Source organism: Oncorhynchus gorbuscha, linkage group LG03 (genome assembly GCF_021184085.1).
Source record: "Oncorhynchus gorbuscha isolate QuinsamMale2020 ecotype Even-year linkage group LG03, OgorEven_v1.0, whole genome shotgun sequence".
Taxonomy (NCBI): Eukaryota; Metazoa; Chordata; class Actinopteri; order Salmoniformes; family Salmonidae; genus Oncorhynchus; species Oncorhynchus gorbuscha.
The window spans coordinates 41515263-41533654 of record NC_060175.1 but is presented as its reverse complement, the minus strand read 5'-3'; the positions used below and the strand labels follow the sequence as shown (position 1 = coordinate 41533654).

Here is an 18392-nt window from a genome sequence, read left to right as displayed (position 1 = left end):
CTTTTCAAACAGCTCGCACACTACAAGGACATTATTATCAGTTCACAATTGAAAATGTATATAAACACAGATCAATCACATTTTTGACTGCACAGGGTCTTAAAGAAAATACCACGACTTGACTCTTGTCACTATGTGACCCATACTGTAGAAATGCTTTAATGAACTGAATGTATGCCTTTAAGGAGCTGGTGTGTCATCATTCTGACTAAGCTAGTGTGATTTGTGTAACCTTTAAAAATGACTGCCCTGATAGGAGTTCTGAAACCAAAGAATTCACATGGTGACAGAAGTGAAAGTAGTTTGTTGATCAGGGGCAGTCATGGCATAAGGTTCTATCAAGATAAAAAACATGAAAGGTCCTATCACATATCCCCAACGGCATTACAGAGCCTAAATGAAAAAGACAGCTCCAATAAAAGCACCAGGGCCTTTCTTATCTTCATATGGATTAATACAGAGTGGGGACAAAGCATATCAAGTGGAAAGAAAACTAAAAGCCCACCCTGTGTGATTATGTATAATTCTGATATTATAAACCGTAGGGGATACTGATATCTTTTTTTTATCACACAATGAGAAGACAAGAGAGGTATATGTCTTAGCACTAAATCTTATCTACTAGTGAAACCCTAGAGCCTTGGTCCAGTGAAGGATAAGGGAGATTTTCTTTGGGATGAATCTCCATTCACGGATGTTTGTTTCCGAAGGGCCCAATTGGCTCTATGTCCCAGTCAAGCCTGTTTATAGTGACCATTCTTAACACTATTCAAAGGAGATCTTCAAATAATATGACATTAATGGGTGGAGATAGTCGTATACATCTGCCCAGACTCTAAACTGCTACACTAAACCCAAGGCACCGAATAAGTGCCATTACTAGATTGAAAGTGGCAAACCAGAATAAAGCAATGAAAAACAAACACTTTATAAAAACACAGAGCGCTATCATGCCCAGAAATTCATGAAGCAGTGAATGAAAAGCAACAAAGGTGATTGGTGTGCTGGTCCATTAGCATGGCCTATCAGAATTTGCCTTGTACTCTCCACCTGGTTGGCTCTAGCAGGCAGCGCCAACACCGTGGCATCCCTATTCCTGTCACTGAGATGGGGATCAGCTACTACTGGAAACATATCATTTTTGGGGGCAGAGGATGATAGTTACACAAGGACAATCTCCTGACTGGAATGCTCTAGCAGGTACAAACCCAAACTCTGCTCTGCTGAGCAATCCTCTCTCTAACAGCTAGCTTGAGATGCATGCCTTAAGGAGATAGACTTAAGAAAATAAAAAACCATCAGAGAATTGGAGCTATCCATAAACAAACACATTTTGAATGGGTTATTTATTTCTCATTGAAATAGTTTATTGCCTTGAGGCATAGTCAGAACCCCACATTGAAAAATACATGTGAAAAGATAAAACAATTCCCCCATAATTCTAACAAGTCACTTTTTCCAATAGTGCACTTTTTTTCCAAACAAAAAACAGTATGCTAGTCTTAGACCGAGAAGACGTATGGTATATCTCTCACCCTGTAAGAATGGCCACTATATAAGAAAACTCGACAGGCTTAACTGCACATCTCCCTATCCCGTCCTATCCCAAACTGAACATGGCCCTCCGGTTTCATAAACCCCCATGCACTTACCCCAGGAACCCCGGCGCCTACCTGGAATCCTTGCACGGTGATGCGCACCGTATCCCCTACCTTTGCCCTGGTGGGGGTCATCAAAAGCTTGGGGCCCTTAGGAGCCGCTGGGAGAGAGAGAGAGAAACAAAAGAGAAAAGAAGTGTCAACCCAGTGGCATGTCAAGTAAATACAGGAGGTACCTATTTTGTTTGGAGGGAAGAAGAGGAGATGGAGGCGAATACAATTTCCTCAGGACCTCCATGTCCTTTCATCCACAGCTAGGGCCACTGCAGATGTACTCCCCCTTGGAGAGAGAGGGGACTAAATTGGATAGACAGTCATTACTGGAGGAGAATGGGAGCGCACCAGTTGGAGTGTGGTGGCAGCGAGAGAACTAATTCCCTTGTCTTAGCACAGACGGAGCCCCCAGATGGTATCCATTAGGTTCCTATTGAAACAATGGGAGTTTCAGGAGAAGGGACAGGGAAGCTTTCATATTGTTCACTTTCAGAGGGGCCTATATGGATTATGTATGGAGCAGAGATTGAATGAAGACATTGACTGATTTGCATATGATTGAAAGGTGCAATATGCAGAAATAATCAAGCTTTGATTATTTGAGTCAGATGTGTAGTGCTAGGGAAAAAAACTAAATGTGCACCCCTTGGGGTCTCCAGGACTGAGTTTGGGAAACACTTGTAGAGACTCATTGTACAATCTAAACCGCTGTGAAATATCTGTTCAATAACCAAAGATGTTGTATTTTCAGCTGTTTGAAGCTGGAGTACAAAACTTAAGAACGGGAAGCATAGAAATAGCGTACATAGAACATATCTACCGCTTCTTAGATTCGCTTTCAGTAAGATCTATACCTCGCATTTCTATGTGAATTTGATCAGGTCTCCCAAAAATGTACATATTGCAGCTTTAAGATTGAGTGTCATCCATTTAAGATTAAACTATGCAACCTTAGTGATGTACTATACATCATTGTAGCAGGAGGACAAATTGTAATTCTGTGGTGATGTGGTAGTCGTAGGGGCTTAAATTGGGCCTGCATAAACTGGTTCTGCTTCGCTTCAGTTGACTGACAATTTCCCTCTAGATAACCATATAGCACGCTTTCTGATCCCTTATGTTAGACAATGAACCAAATAGAAGTAATGAGATTTGGTTGGACGAGGGGAATCCTAAATAGGTCAGATATGCACGCCAACATCTAGTTATTCAGGAACCTTACAATGAATCAAATTCACTCTTCTCAATATAAATCACAATGTGCTTGTTTCAATTGATGAGCGAAACTAAAATAAATAAATAAACAGATAAATGACCTAAATTTCACCCATAAATCACGTCACAAAGCGTCGGCTGGAACTAATGAAGCATGCCTTTTCTTGGGCAGACACTGATTCTTATCCTGTATCTGGCTAATGGATTAGGAGATCTTCCATCACATTTGAAAATATCTGAACAAAAATATAAACGCAATATGTAAAGTGTTGGTCCCATGTTTCATGAGCTGAAATAAAGGATCCCAGAAAAACGAACAAAAAGCTTATTTCTCTACATTTTTGGCACAAATTTATTTACATCCCTGTTTGTGAACATTTCTCCTTTGCCAAGATACCTTGTGCTGGGAAAAATAAAATGCCACTCTAAAATGTGCAGTTTTGTCACACAACACAATGCCACAGATGTCTCACGTTTTGAGTGAGAGCGCAATTGGCATGCTGACTGCAGGGATTAAATGTTAATGTTCATTTCTCTACCATAAGTCGCTTCCAACGTCATTTTAGAGAATTTGGCAGTACGTCCAACCGGCCTCACAACCGGCCTCACAACACACCACGTGTAACAACGCCAGCCCAGGACCTCCACATCTGGCTTCTTCACCTGCGGGATCGTCTGAGACCTGATGGAACTGTGCGTTTACACAACCAAAGAATTTCTGCACAAACTGTCAGAAACTGTCTCAGGGAAACGAATCTGCTTGTTTGTTGTCCTCAACATAGTCATGACCTGACTGCATTTCGGCATTGTAACTGACTTCAGTGGGCAAATGCTCACTGAAGTGCTCTTCACAGATGAATCCCAGTTTCAACTGTAATGGGCCGATGGCAGACAGCGTGTATGGCATTGTGTGGTGTGAGTGGTTTTCTGAAGTCAACATTGTGAACAGAGTTCCCTATGGTGGCAGTTGGGTTATGGTATGTGCAGGCATAAGCTACAGACAACGGACGCAATTGCATTTTTATCAAAGGCAATTTGAATCCCCAGAGACTCATTGTAGTGCCATTCATCCGCAGTCATCACCTCATGTTTCAGCACGGTAATGCGCAAGGATCTGTGCACAATTCCTGGAAGCTGAACATTTCCCAGTTCTGGCCTGCATACTCAGACATTTCACCCATTGAGCATGTTTGGGATGCTCTGGATCGACGTGTGTTCCGGTTTCTGCCAATATACAGCAACTTCGCACAGCCATTGAAGAGGAGTGGGACAACACTCCACAGGCCACAATCAACAGCCTGATCAACTCTATGCAAAGGAGATGAGCATGGTCGTCACACCAAATACTGACTGGCTTTCTGATCCACACCCCTACTTTAAAAAAAGTTATCTGTGACCAACAGATGCACATCTGTATTCCCGGTCATGAGAAATCCATAAATTAGTGGCTAATTAATTTATTTCAATTGACTGCTTTCCTTATTTGAACTGTAACTCAGTAAAATCATTGAAATGGTTGCATGTTACATTTGTATTTTTGTTCAATGTACAGTATATCAAGTCAGGTGACCCTTTAAGATAACATGATCTCCTTCCTTCTACTTCTGTTACTATCTTCCAGAGATGTGAATTAGATTGTGGCGTTACCGCGTAGAGCACAGAGTGGTGAGATAGATGCAAGACAAGAGAGAAGCTTGTCAATACATACCTCAATGACAACAACGACTCCTTACAGTTACTATGTTGAAATGAAATGGATCTAAGTCAGGCTACCTAAACGTGGAAAAACAATTATCTGAAAGAACTGGACAGAACTGGGGAAACTATAGTCCAGCTCTTTCATAGAGTTAGGCCTAAAGTAGACATATCAATTATCAGCCCTAAATTAAAGATTTGACATTGAATCAAGCTCATCATACACATCAACATTACAGTATTACACTATAAGTGGTCTCAAGTCCATGATGAAGATGTCACTTGTCCAGTTACCTGGGGAGTGTGATTGCTACATTGTCTGCTTCCCACCTCCCACTTCCCGTCCGAAAGGTATTTTCAGTACTGGTGTCATGACGTCACAGTGCTTGCTGGCACCGTTGAGAGGATGATGGCTAATTTCTGGGACCCACTCCAACAACGACAGTTGGCGTCCAACGTCATCACCTTTGATTAGAACAGCATGCAATGTGACTAACATACTGCGGCACCTGGGAGGGCATTGGCCTCACAGGGAAATAAGCCCTACTCTCCCAAGATGTTGACCAGCAACCCAACCTCCTCACTGGTCAGCCTGGAACTGTTAGCATTGTGAGATGGGTCAGTGGACACACAGTGCTCTTAGTAAACAACAGCGCTCTCTGCATCAGGTGTGCTTTGTGATTCAGCCAAACATCAGCAGGCCTAGCTTCTGACTCTACAGATTTGGATGACTGTCGATAACTCAGAAATAGACAGAGAACCTGCAGCATTGTCTGGTTGAGTTGTAGTTGAAAAATAGTGATGGAAGAAATGTGAATGATTATAAAACCAGTGATAAAGATGCAACTAGCTTGGCGTGTTGATTCAATTTGGCATTATCCGTATGGATGGCTGTATCTCACAGGAGGGAGCCACACCTTTGCCGTGGCAATGTCCACGACGAAACATTAGCATGGAAGTACTGGGGTCACTGATGCCAGGAGAGGTGTGGCGACTGATGAAAAGTTGAATTTACAAAATGTATGTTACTATTTGCTTAACACTATAAGGATTGTTTTAGAGTGTTCTCATTTGTTCCAAACTCATCCCTCTTGAAGGGGGGGGAAATAATTGTTCATCACCGTATATTGTTTGAATTTTTATTTGCAATGATGCTGGATGGTAATGTTTTTTTGTTGTGCTTGTTTTTTACTTGTTTCCTTTTGTCCATTCAGAACTTGTATCTACTAACTCGTCCTCCGTTTGGGTCAGATAGTTGATGGGATAATTTTGTTGGCTATTTTCTATATTAATGATAGGGAAACTTTATTCACAACTCTTGTCATGAGACATTTACTGCGTAAACTCTATTTTTCATACATTGTAGAATGTTGGCAAGTTGAAGTGTGTACTTTCACTGTATTGCTATTTGGAATGTTTTCCAAGGCTTTCACAAAGACTGGAGATTCATCGAATTTGCAAACTGACTCCGATGATGGGCCTGAATTGTCCAGCTAACCCACACCTTCTGATGGAGGTGATGGAGGATTCCACGATGGGACAGCTGAGCATTCTATGCAGGGTACCTCTAAAGACTGACATTCCACCCTGGTGGGACTATACCTTCTATGAGGAGAGCTCCAGGACTGTAACTGCCATGGATGAGCAGTTCATGCAAGCCAAGCTGGGGGCGACCATCTTCTTGAGTGCCTCCACTGCCTTGGCCAAATACGCATACACCTGGGACTTGGTGTATCACGCATGCGTCTTGGCGAGCCTGCTTGTGGTAACTATAACACTGGTTCAATGCTGTTATTTCACAACTCAAAGGTTCCAAACGGGGGATTACTGTAGTTGCTAAAAATAGAAAGAGTGAACAAATGTGAACGATGATGAAGGCCAGCGACGAAGAGGTGTCTGGTAACTAGCCTGGCGTGTTGATTCAATTTGGCATTGTCCGGATGGATAGTTGTATATGCATCTCACAGGAGAGAGCCATACCTTTGCTGTGGCAATATCCAGGACTAGACATTCCCACGGACGTCCTGGGGTCACTAATGTCAGGAAAGGAGTGACAATTGCTAAAATAGGCGAAATGAATGTTACTGTGTGATTTAAATTGTCGTGTTTAGTTTGTTTCAAGAGCTTGTAAAGAGCTACACAATTTCGATGTCTCATTGCATTGTATGTTTTCTGGTTGATGTATTTTGGGTTGACTGGTTATCAGGCACATTCCTGTTGTCTGTTCATAACATTCAAATTGTGTTTATTAGATTGTAATCTGGATGTGTTGCTCCTGCCTTTTATTTCCACTAGGAAACTGCCAATAAATCTTAATTCAGGTTGGGATGCACTGCTTGAATTTGGTTAAAAGGGCAGTGAATTCACTCATACTTTGAGGACTTCTTAGCAAGCTTGTGTGTGTGTATCAGACACACATTTCTTTCTCTCAGAGATCATTCTGAATTGAAGACATGTGTAACCACGTTAAATCTTATTTAGTTGATAGTAATGTACTCTGTAACGCATCATGTATTTCATGTACACTGTAATTGTTTGAGTGTTAATTATTTCATGACTAATAAATCCAATTAGTTGAATTGAGTAAATATATTCCTAATTTTACAGAGTGATTATTTGATTGACTTTACAGTCATAATTTAGTAGGTCTATAGGTAGTTGTTATTTACACTACAGATAGCATATGATTGGGTTCCACCTTGACATCCCTGATCTACTTGACTCAATAAATTAATGCTAGAACACTGGTTGCCAGGATTAGCTATTTGTATCTAGCCTCTAAATAATTGCACAATGGTGCAAGATAGACACATGTTCATTATAGTCATACTGAGTCGGTGATGCAAGGATTAGCACAGGACTTGTTGCATTTATTCACATTATAATGGAGTCAGATTGATGAATGTATACATTTATAAACTGGGTGGTTCGAACACTGAATGCTGATTGGCTGACAGTCGTGGTATATTAGACAGTATGCCACTGGTATGATAAAGCATGTATTATTTTTCTAATTACGCTGGTAACCGGGGGTTTGTGGTATAAAGCCAATATACCACAGCTAAGGGCTGTTTTAAGGCACGACGCATTGCGGAATCGACTCCGCGATGCGTCGTGCCTTAGAACAGCCCTTAGCTGTGGTATATTGGCCATATACCACACTCCCTTGTGCCTTGTTGCTTAAATATAGAGTGGTTTCACTGTGTGGGAGAGAGAGCGAAGACATAACAAACAATTGAAAAGGGGTGACTGTGGGATCATTGCGTCATCATCAATCCAACACTATCATTCATCTCACACATCCAACCTGCAGCCTGCACTGGACTCCTTACAATACCAAGATGAGAGTGTGATAAATATGGAGATGAGACACAGGTGAACATAGAGACACACACACGCACAGATGCATGCATGCACGCACACGCACCACAAACATCAACACACAGACAGACACTCTCAAACTGTACACCAGCCTTCCTGAAATAGAACATCTGCTCTGTGATTATCACGGTCTGGGGAGGAAATGACTGGTGGACGCAGGCATGGATCATATTTCAGAATCGTATATGAAATGATAATTCCTCCAGTCTTTTCATGCTGCTGAATAATAGATGATGCAAATAAAAGGAGTACAGTCCTTTTAATTATTCAGATGCACTGAGTTAATGAATTCTGGAACTGAGGCGAATGGTGAGACCCAGGCAAGAAACTCATAGAGGTGTGGTCCATTCTGAGAAGCTCCCAAGGCCCCATCCCAAATCAATTTGTAAGGCGAGCACAGAGCAGCTTGTTAATATTCATGATATGTAATACAACTTTGGTCAGTTGCCAGAATGTCGCTCTGTCTCATTCGGTGTGCATACCATCCACTGCTTTCAAGTACATCATTCGCTAATGTTCGGTCTCTGGACAATAAAGTAGACGAGTTCAGGGCGAGGATCTCCTTCCAGAAAGACATCAAGGACTGTAACATAGTCTGTTTTACGGAATCCTGGCTTTTTACGGATAAATTGTTCCTGTCCATTCAGCCAGTGAGGTTCTCCATCCGTTATGCGGATCGACAGGAAGAAAGAACTCTCCAGGCAAAATAAAGGTGGAGGGGTTTGTTTCATGATTATCAACTCATGGTGTGATTGTGGTAACGTACAGGAACTCAAATCCTTTTGTTCTCCAGATCTGGAATACCTCATCAACATATGCCGAATGCATTACCTCCTGAGAGGTAATTGTCTTTGATCATCGTCATTGCTGTGTATATTTCCCCCAAGCTTACACTGAACTGTGAACTGCATATCCTGAGGCCACACTTATTGTATCTGGGGACTTTAATAAACAAAATCTTAGGAAAACACTACAGAAATTCTATCAAGATATCTCCTGTGCTACACGCACAACAAGGACCCTGGATCATTGCTACGCTCACTTCCGTGAGCATTACATAAGGCCCTCCCCACCCTTCCTTTGGCAAATCAGATCACGCCTCCACTCTGGTCCTCCCCACCTATAGGAAGAAACTTAAACAGGGCAGCATTCAGTAAGTTTTTATGTTCCGTAACGTTCAATTGAATGGAAAGAGTGCTGTGATGAACGACCAGTTGAAAAACAAGAAGGGTTTGGGTTGCAGGTTGGGGAACGCTGTCAGCATGGTCACTGCCCTTTACGTCATTCATTGCTTCAAGCCACACCTCGCCACACCCACCAAACCGGAGCAAAGGTACCTCAAAGGTTATTCAATAACATACAATAACGTTTTGGGGGACTGTGCTGACCAATCGGAATCTATGCTTCAAGATTGTTTTAATCACGCGGAATGGGAAAATGTTCCAGGTCGCCTCTGAGAACAAGATCGACAGATAAACTGACGTGGTGACGGAGTTCATCAGGAAGTGCATAGAGTATGTTGTTCACACTGTGACGATTAGAACCAAACCAAAACCTGTGGTTAAATGGCAGCATTTCTGCAAAAATTAAAGCGCTTTTAACCATAGAGACGTAACTACAGACGTAACTACCAGCTACAAACTCAGTAAGACAATCAAAGAGGCAAAACGACAGTACAAGGGCAAAGTGGAGTCACATTTCAACGGCTTAGACTTGAGAAGTACAGAACCAGTCAAAAGTTTGGACACACCTACTCATTCGAGGGTTTTTCTTTATATTTTACTATTTTCTACATTGTAGAATAATAGTGAAAACATCAAAACTATGAAATAACACATATGGAATCATGTAGGAACACAAAAAGTGTTAAACAAGTCTAAATATATTTTATATTTTGATTCGTCAAAGTAGCCACCCTTTGTCTTGATGAAAGCTTTGCACACTCTTGGCATTCTCTCAAAAAGCTTCATGAGGAATGCTTTTCCAACAGTCTTGAAGGAGTTCCCACATATGCTGAGAAATGTTTGTCTGCTTTTCCTTCACTCTGCAGTCCAACTCATCTCAAACCATCTCAATTGGGGAGAGTTTGGGTGACTGTGGAGGCCAAGTCATCTGATGCAGAACTCCATCACTCTCCTTCTTGGTCAAATATCCCTTACACAGCCTGAAGGTGTGTTTTGGGTCATTGTTCTGTTGAAAACAAATGATAGTCCCACTAAGCGCAAACCAGATCGGATGCAGAATGCTGTTGTAGCCATGCTGGTTAAGTATGCCTTGAAATCTAAATAAATCACAGACAGCGTCATCAGCAAATCACCCACACACCATCACACCTCCTCCTCCACGCTTCATGGGGGGAATCACACATGCAGAGATCATCCGTTCACCTACTCTGCGTCACACAAAGACACAAATTTGACACAAACTTGAACTCATCAGACCAAAGGACAGATTTCCACCGGTCTAATGTACATTGCTCGTATTTCTTGGCCCAAGCAAGTCTCTTCTTCTTATTGCGGGCCTTTAGTAGTGGTTTCTTTGCAGAAATTCGACCATGAAGGCCTGATTCAAGGTGACATGGTTAGAGCGTTGGACTAGTAAACGAAAGGTTGCAAGATTGAATCCTGAGCTGACAAGGTAAAAATCTGTCGTTCTGCCTCTGAACAAGGCAGTTAACCCACTGTTCCTAGGCCGGCATTGAAAATAATCATTTGTTCTTTACTGACTTGCGTAGTTAAATAAAAAAATATATTTTTTATAATCATGCGGTCTCCTCTGAACAGTTGATGTTGAGATGTGTATGTTACTTGAACTCTGTGAAGCATTTATTTGGGCTGCAATCTGAGGTGCATTTAACTCCAAAGAATTTATCCTCTGCAGCAGAGGTAACTCTGGGTAGTCCTTTCCTGTGGCAGTCCTCATGAGTGCCAGTTTCATCATAGAGCTTGATAGTTTTTGCGACTGCAACAGTTCTTGACATTTTCAGAATTGACTGACCTTCATGTCTTAAGGTAATGTTGGACTGTCGTTTCTCTTTGCATATTTGAGCTGTTCTTGCCATAATATTGACTTAGTGTTTTACCAAATCAGGTTATCTTCTGTAAACCACCCCTACATTGTCACACCCCCGATTGGCTCAAACACATTAAGAAGGAAAGAAATTCACTTTCCACATATTCACTTTAAAAAAATCACACCTGTTAATTAATTGAAATGCATTCCAGGTGACTACCTCATGAAGCTAGTAAAGAGAAGGCCAGGAGAGTGCAAAGCTGTCATCAAGCAAACGGTGGCTACTTTTTTCAACACTTTTTTGGTTACTACATGACTCCATATGTGTTATTTAATCGTTTTTTTCCTTCACTATTATTCTAAAATGTAGACGATATTAAAAATAAAGAAAAACCCTTGAATGAGTAGGTGTGTCCAAACGTTTGACTGGTATTGTATGTGACAGGGAGTCCAGACATTTGCGGATTATAAATGGAAAGCCAGCCACACTGACGCCTCGCTCCCGGATGAGCTAAACACCTTCGCCCACTTTTTGAAAAAAAACATAGAGCCGTCAACGCGCTCCCCCGACGGTCACTTGGACCATTTAAGCATGTTAACCCAAGCCTTATCTTAAAAGCATTTGTAGACCAGTTGGCTGGAGTGGTATACAGTATATACCGTATACCGGGGTATTTGGAAAAAAACACAGGATGGTTTTTCAATACAGTCAAAACTATTTCTTCAAAGATTTTCTATAAATTAGAATATTAGTAGCTACTTCATGAGTAAATACCTGCAGTCAACTTGTGCAATGCACTACATTACAAAGCTTACCGTAGTTCCCCAGAACAGTTGAGCCAGTCACGTGTTTGTTTGTTATAGCACAATGGGAGAAAGCGGGAGATGATGAGTCCATATTGTTCTGTATCTATCGGCGAATTTCTGTTGTGTGGCGCACATGAGGTGATGAAGTTACACTTGTATGCAATTCACTACTAAATATTTGCCATCAGATATCTAATAATGGATTTCTGCCAGAAATCAAAGAGCTCTGGATGAGTTATCTGTACAGTTGTCATTTCTTTCTACTTGCTTTCCCCCTCTGCTCCTTTCCTTCAGAAAAGCATGCATCACAACTTTGTTAATTTGCACTATTTCTCTAGTTCCCTTTCGCTTGAAAATGTCCACACTCAAAGAAAATGGCAATCGGTAGCTATTAGATATGCTTGTATTACTTTAGGAGCTGTATTTGCTTGTCTTTGCAATTAGTTTGTTCGTTTTCACTATTAGCATTTAGCTAACAGCGTCTATGTGATTTTGCTATTGGTTTGTGCTAATTTTGTTAGCATTATGGGAATTGAGGCCCAATGGGATTTTCTTATGTTTTTAGCACCACCTAGCCGATAATACCGTAAATCCCGGGATGAGAGAAGACCAATATGACAATATGATCATCTGGATACCACCCCAGCCTAATTACAGACATATTCAATCTGTCAATATCCCAGTCTTTTGTACCCAATTGCTTCAAGATGTCCACCGTTGTTCCTGTACCCAAGATAGTGAAAGTAACTTAACTAAATGACTATAGCCCCATAGCACTGACTTTGGTCATCATAAGGTGCTTTGCGAGGCTAGGGAACGACTATCACTTGTACCTTAGCCAGCACCCTAAACAAACTACAATTTGCATATCTCCCCAACAGATCCATGGAAGACATAATCGCCTTTGCACTGCACACTGCTCTATCCCACCTGCACATGAGAAATACCTATGTAAAAATCCTGTTAATCGACTACAGCTCAGCCTTCAACACCATATTCCCTCCAAGCTCATCACTAAGCTCAAGGCCCTGGGCCAGAACCCCTTCCTGTGTAACTGGGTCCTGGACTTCCTAATGGGTTGCCCCAAGTGGTGAAGGTAGGCAACAACTCTCCGCCATGCTGATCCTCAGCACATGGGGCCCTCAGGTGTACATGCTCAGCTCCTTCCTGTACTCCCTGTTCACCCATGTCTGGTTGGCCCCCATGTCTCCAACTCAATTATCAAGTTGGCTGACAACACAAGAGTGGTAAGCCTGATTACCAACAACGACAAGCCAGCCTACAGTGAGGAGGTGATGGCCCTGGTGTAGCGGTGCCAGTCCCTTCACAAAGACAGCGTGTTGAAGAAGGCGCACCACCAACTCAACCTCAGGAGACTGAAAAAAATTCAGCTTGTACCCTAAGACCATCACAAACTTTTACAGATGCACAATTGAGGGTATCCTGTCATGCTGTATCACTGCCTGGTATGGAAATTGCACAGTCTGCAACCGCAGGGCTCTCCAGAGGGGGGTGCGGTCAGCCCAACGCATCACCGGGGACACACTGACTACCTTCCAGGACATCTACAGCAGCCAGTGTAGATGGGAAAGACAAGAAGAAGATCATAAAGGACCATTTAGAAGGCTGGAGACAGTACAGGTGCATCAAGGCTGGGAACGAGAGACTGAGAAACAGCTTCTACAGTATTTTCAGGACAACAAACACTCACAACTAGCCGGCCTCCGCCCAGTACCCTGCCCTGAACCTTAGTCACTGTTATAGCCGGCTATCAACTGGTAATCTACCCTGCGCCTTAGAGACTGCTGCCCTACGTAAATAGTAATTGAACACTGGTCACTTTAATAATGTTTACATACTGTTTTACCCGCTTAATATATACTGTATTCCAATCATGATTCATCCTATAGCACTACCACTGTACACACATCTTCTATTCATATACTGTCCATACTGTCTTTACACACCATTATATGTATATATATTTCTATTCGGGTCTCTGGCATTGCTCATTCTGATAGTTACACTTGTATGCACTTTGTCTTTTACATGTTTATTATTGCTTGGTACTACCACATTGTTGGAGCTCGAAACAAACATTTTTCTGCATCTGCGATAGTATCTTCAAATCTGTGTATGTGACCAATAAGCTTTGACTTGATATTAAATCAGTGAAATATGTATTACTTATGGACAGTGCAAAAACTTCCCTCTGATTCAACACTGGTTGAATCAACGTTCTTTCCACGTAATGTCTATGAAATTATATTGAACAAACGTGGAATAGATGTTGAATTGACGTCAGTGCCCAGAGGGTTCCTTTTCATTTCCTCACCAAACACAGATCTGAAAGCCAGGGCCAAGGGACAGGAGTGAATGACAGGTCCCGGGAGCAATTAGCTGGATTAAACTGTATAATCAAAAGATAGGTTCTGGCCCGTCTGGGGGAAATACTTCAAATGTGTCCAGTTTTAGATTAATACATCAAACCAGGATAGACGTATATTAGAGATAATGTTTTCAAGTGGTGACATAATTCTAACCATACGTGATATTTACTACAGTATATGAACACATGTACTGGCTATTATTGCTACTCTATAACAACAGCAGCTCTCACTCATACTAACCCAGGTTCAATCTGCTTCAAGCAGGTTTATGAATGCTTTGAATTTCAAGTGTACTCCAATTAAAATCAACAAATGCACATTTTCTGTTCTCGACTCTCAGGGTGGTGAGGAGGAATGTCTGCAGAAGCTGTTTTCATCCCTTTAAAGAACAAAGCTACTGATAAATTAATGGCTTGAATCACAGCATAGAAAAACCTTGTCAAAATGTGAAAGCCATTGACAGTGAGCAAGGCTTTCTCTGGGCCTACACCCCTCTGGGTCCAGAATATTTTTACCATCAACATGTAACAACAGTAAAGAGGAGGCTGTTAAAATCATAATTTCAGCAATCTGTCTTGAGAAGACAGATAATATGAGTATATCCTTATGAAATAGATTCCCTTCCAAAATATGGCAATTAAGTATGTTAAAAAGCAGCTTTTTTGTGTTGGAATTGTGTGGGCGTATCCCAACAACAAAATGGTGTGGGCGTATACCGGTCATTAAAAATAATCATGCAAATAGACCTCTAATTGACCAGATCATCCTTCTCTAAACTGCTGATTTGCCAGCTCATCCTCCACAAGGAGATGACATCATGTTCTACGAGGAAATAGCAAGCATTTTTAAATGGTCTGTGTTTTTTTCCCTTCTACAATTTATGCTTTGGCCACAAATATGAGTATGGGACGAGTCAATGAAATTATTTGGATGAGTTAACAGAATATGAACTTTTAAAAGTGAGATTTTCACTGGGAAGTTACTTTAATATACAAGGGTATAATTATAAACAGATTGAACATGTATTATTTGCAGTATGCAGGCCCTTAAGCAGTGAGCTAGCTCTATGCTGACACATAGGCACTTGTTAGCCATGATTGGTAAACCCTTATAGACCCTAAACACTGGTCCTTCTGTGTTGGTTGAGGGTTGTTGTTCTAACAGAAAATCTCCAAAAGCTTCACACAGTTAAAGTGTGAGCGGTTAGAGCCGCGCCATGTCTATCAACACACCACGGAGAGAAAGGGACACTAGCAGGAGGAGAAGGTCCCTCTAAAGGTGTGAAGGAGATGAAAGCTGGCGCTCTGAGGAAATTAAGTGTGCACACAGCATGTAACTTGTACCATTACGAGCAGTAGCAGCTTCTCCTTACTGCACCACACTCCGCCCTCTACCATTTACTCTTTTCTCAGTGAACTCAATGTTTCTGTTTATCATATCTGCACTGCATCGCCTCATCCAAGAACCTCCTCCAATACAGGACATCACGTGGCTGATTGTGTATAAATTCTCATTTGACATCCTTAATTCAGGTTGACTTCTTCAATAACGGTTGTGAGTTAACTCAATTTAGCTACAGACAGCTCGATTAATTGCCTTGTCAGTCACTACACAATTAAGCATCAAATGGAAATCAGTGTTGTTCTGAGTAGATTCGCGAGGGATACATAAGGAGGCTCAGAGATTGAGTACGGCGATGGGGAAACAAGGAGAGAGGAGTGGGTTGGGAGAAGAATATTTCTGTTGTACTCACCCAGTGTGACCTCTGTCTGCATGGGCATGGAGAGTGCTGGGTGCTTGACCTCACAGCTGAACATGGCGTCATTGTCCAGCTGGGGGTTAAGGGTCCAGGTGAGTCTGGCCTGCACCAGAACAGAGCCATCACTCTGGGAGATGTGGGTGTGACTGAAGTAGTAGAGTGGATCAGTGCTCTGGACCCAGCGAGGGAACTCTCGGCTCACAACTGTCTCTGGAATGATCTCCGTGGCAGGGCTGGGCTGCTCCTTCTGCTGCCGACCCTGGGTGTGCTGGCCCGGGGTCCAACGACGCTCAGGGCTCTCGGTGAACATGCGGGCTGGCCGGCCCTCGGGGTCCAACAGGGAGAGGGACCTCTGCAGCTTGGTGTCGTCTAGGTCTCTGCTGATGAGTGGCCTGGCACCACGCACCCCTGCTGAGCCACCGCCGTCCTCGGCTGAGGGGTGGATGTAGGATATCACCTCTATCAACTCTCCATCCCGCTTAAAGTACACCTGAGAGAGAGAGACCGAGGGGAGAGGGGGAGAGATCGAGAGACAAACAAAAAATCGTTAAGAGAGGAGAGATTTGGGTTGAATTACAGCATATCCTTTCCAATTGTCTTATTACAACTTATTACAACCAGTTGTGTTAATGGTATGTGGTTATTGGTAACCACATACTATTGTTACAACTTATTACAACCAGTTGTGTTAATGGTATGTGGTGCACCCCTTCTGAAAAAACCTACACTCGATCCCTCCGATGTCAACAATTACAGACCAGTAATCCCTTCTTTCTTTTCTCTCCAAAACTCTTGAACGTGCCGTCCTTGGCCAGCTCTCCCGCTATCTCTCTCTGAATGACCTTCTTGATCCAAATCAGTCAGGTTTCAAGACTAGTCATTCAACTGAGACTGCTCTCCTCTGTATCACGGAGGCGCTCCGCACTGCTAAAGCTAACTCTCTCTCCTCTGCTCTCATCCTTCTAGATCTATCGGCTGCATTCGATACTGTGAACCATCAGATCCTCCTCTCCACCCTCTCCGAGTTGGGCATCTCCGGCGCGGCCCACGCTTGGATTGCGTCCTACCTGACAGGTTGCTCCTACCAGGTGGCGTGGCGAGAATCTGTCTCCTCACCACGCGCTCTCACCACTGGTGTCCCCCAGGGCTCTGTTCTAGGCCCTCTCCTATTCTCACTATACACCAAGTCACTTGGCTCTGTCATAACCTCACATGGTCTCTCCTATCATTGCTATGCAGACGACACACAACTAATCTTCTCCTTTCCCCCTTCTGATGACCAGGTGGCGAATCGCATCTCTGCATGTCTGGCAGACATATCAGTGTGGATGACGGATCACCACCTCAAGCTGAACCTCAGCAAGACGGAGCTGCTCTTCCTCCCGGGGAAGGACTGCCCGTTCCATGATCTCGCCATCACGGTTGACAACTCCATTGTGTCCTCCTCCCAGAGCGCTAAGAACCTTGGCGTGATCCTGGACAACACCCTGTCGTTCTCAACCAACATCAAGGCGGTGGCCCGTTCCTGTAGGTTCATGCTCTACAACATCCGCAGGGTACGACCCTGCCTCACACAGGAAGCGGCGCAGGTCCTAATCCAGGCACTTGTCATCTCCCGTCTGGATTACTGCAACTCTCTGTTGGCTGGGCTCCCTGCCTGTGCCATTAAACCCCTTCAACTCATCCAGAACGCCGCAGCCCGTCTGGTGTTCAACCTTCCCAAGTTCTCTCACGTCACCCCGCTCCTCCGTTCTCTCCACTGGCTTCCAGTTGAAGCTCGCATCCGCTACAAGACCATGGTGCTTGCCTACGGAGCCGTGAGGGGAACGGCACCTCAGTACCTCCAGGCTCTGATCAGGCCCTACACCCAAACAAGGGCAGTAATAAAGCCTCTCTTGAAAAAGCCAAACCTTGACCCAGAAAATATTTAAAAAAAAACTAGGAGGACCTGAGCCCTAGGACCGTGCCCCAGGACTACCTGACATGATGGCTCCTTGCTGTCCCCAGTCCACCTGACTGTGCTGCTGCTCCAGTTTCAACTGTTCTGCCTTATTATTATTTGACCATGCTGGTCATTTATGAACATTTGAACATCTTGGTCATTTTCTGTTATAATCTCTACCCGGCACAGCCAGAAGAGGACTGGCCACCCCACATAGCCCGGTTCCTCTCTAGGTTTCTTCCTAGGTTTTGGCCTTTCTAGGGAGTTTTTCCTAGCCACCGTGCTTTTACACCTGCATTGTTTGCTGTTTGGGGTTTTAGGCTGGGTTTCTGTACAGCACTTTGAGATATCAGCTGATGTACGAAGGGCTATATAAATAAATTTGATTTGATTTGATTTGATTTATATTGTACAGTAGTAACACAAATACAAATACAGAGCCTTGAATATAAATGAACTAATCAGTGCTGTGTTGACTGCACTGTGTAGGCCTATACCTGAAACATCAAGGGAGATTAAGAGCACTGTAGATTCTGGTA

General features: G+C 43.0%; 1 protein-coding gene across 2 annotated transcripts in view; it reads right to left on the bottom strand.

Moving 5' to 3' along the window:
- The window catches only part of LOC124031382 (immunoglobulin superfamily member 21-like), a 283359-nt gene that overhangs the window by 9642 nt on the left and 255325 nt on the right, over positions 1-18392 (bottom strand). Inside the window, exons 6-7 of one of the 2 annotated variants that reach the window (XM_046342539.1) lie at positions 15906-16401; positions 1653-1759 (exon numbers count right to left, since the gene is read on the bottom strand). In XM_046342539.1, the coding sequence (XP_046198495.1) occupies positions 1653-1759; positions 15906-16401 (603 nt within the window). The remainder of the gene's footprint in view (positions 1-1652; positions 1760-15905; positions 16402-18392) is intronic. The other variant, XM_046342541.1, reaches the window with a different exon arrangement.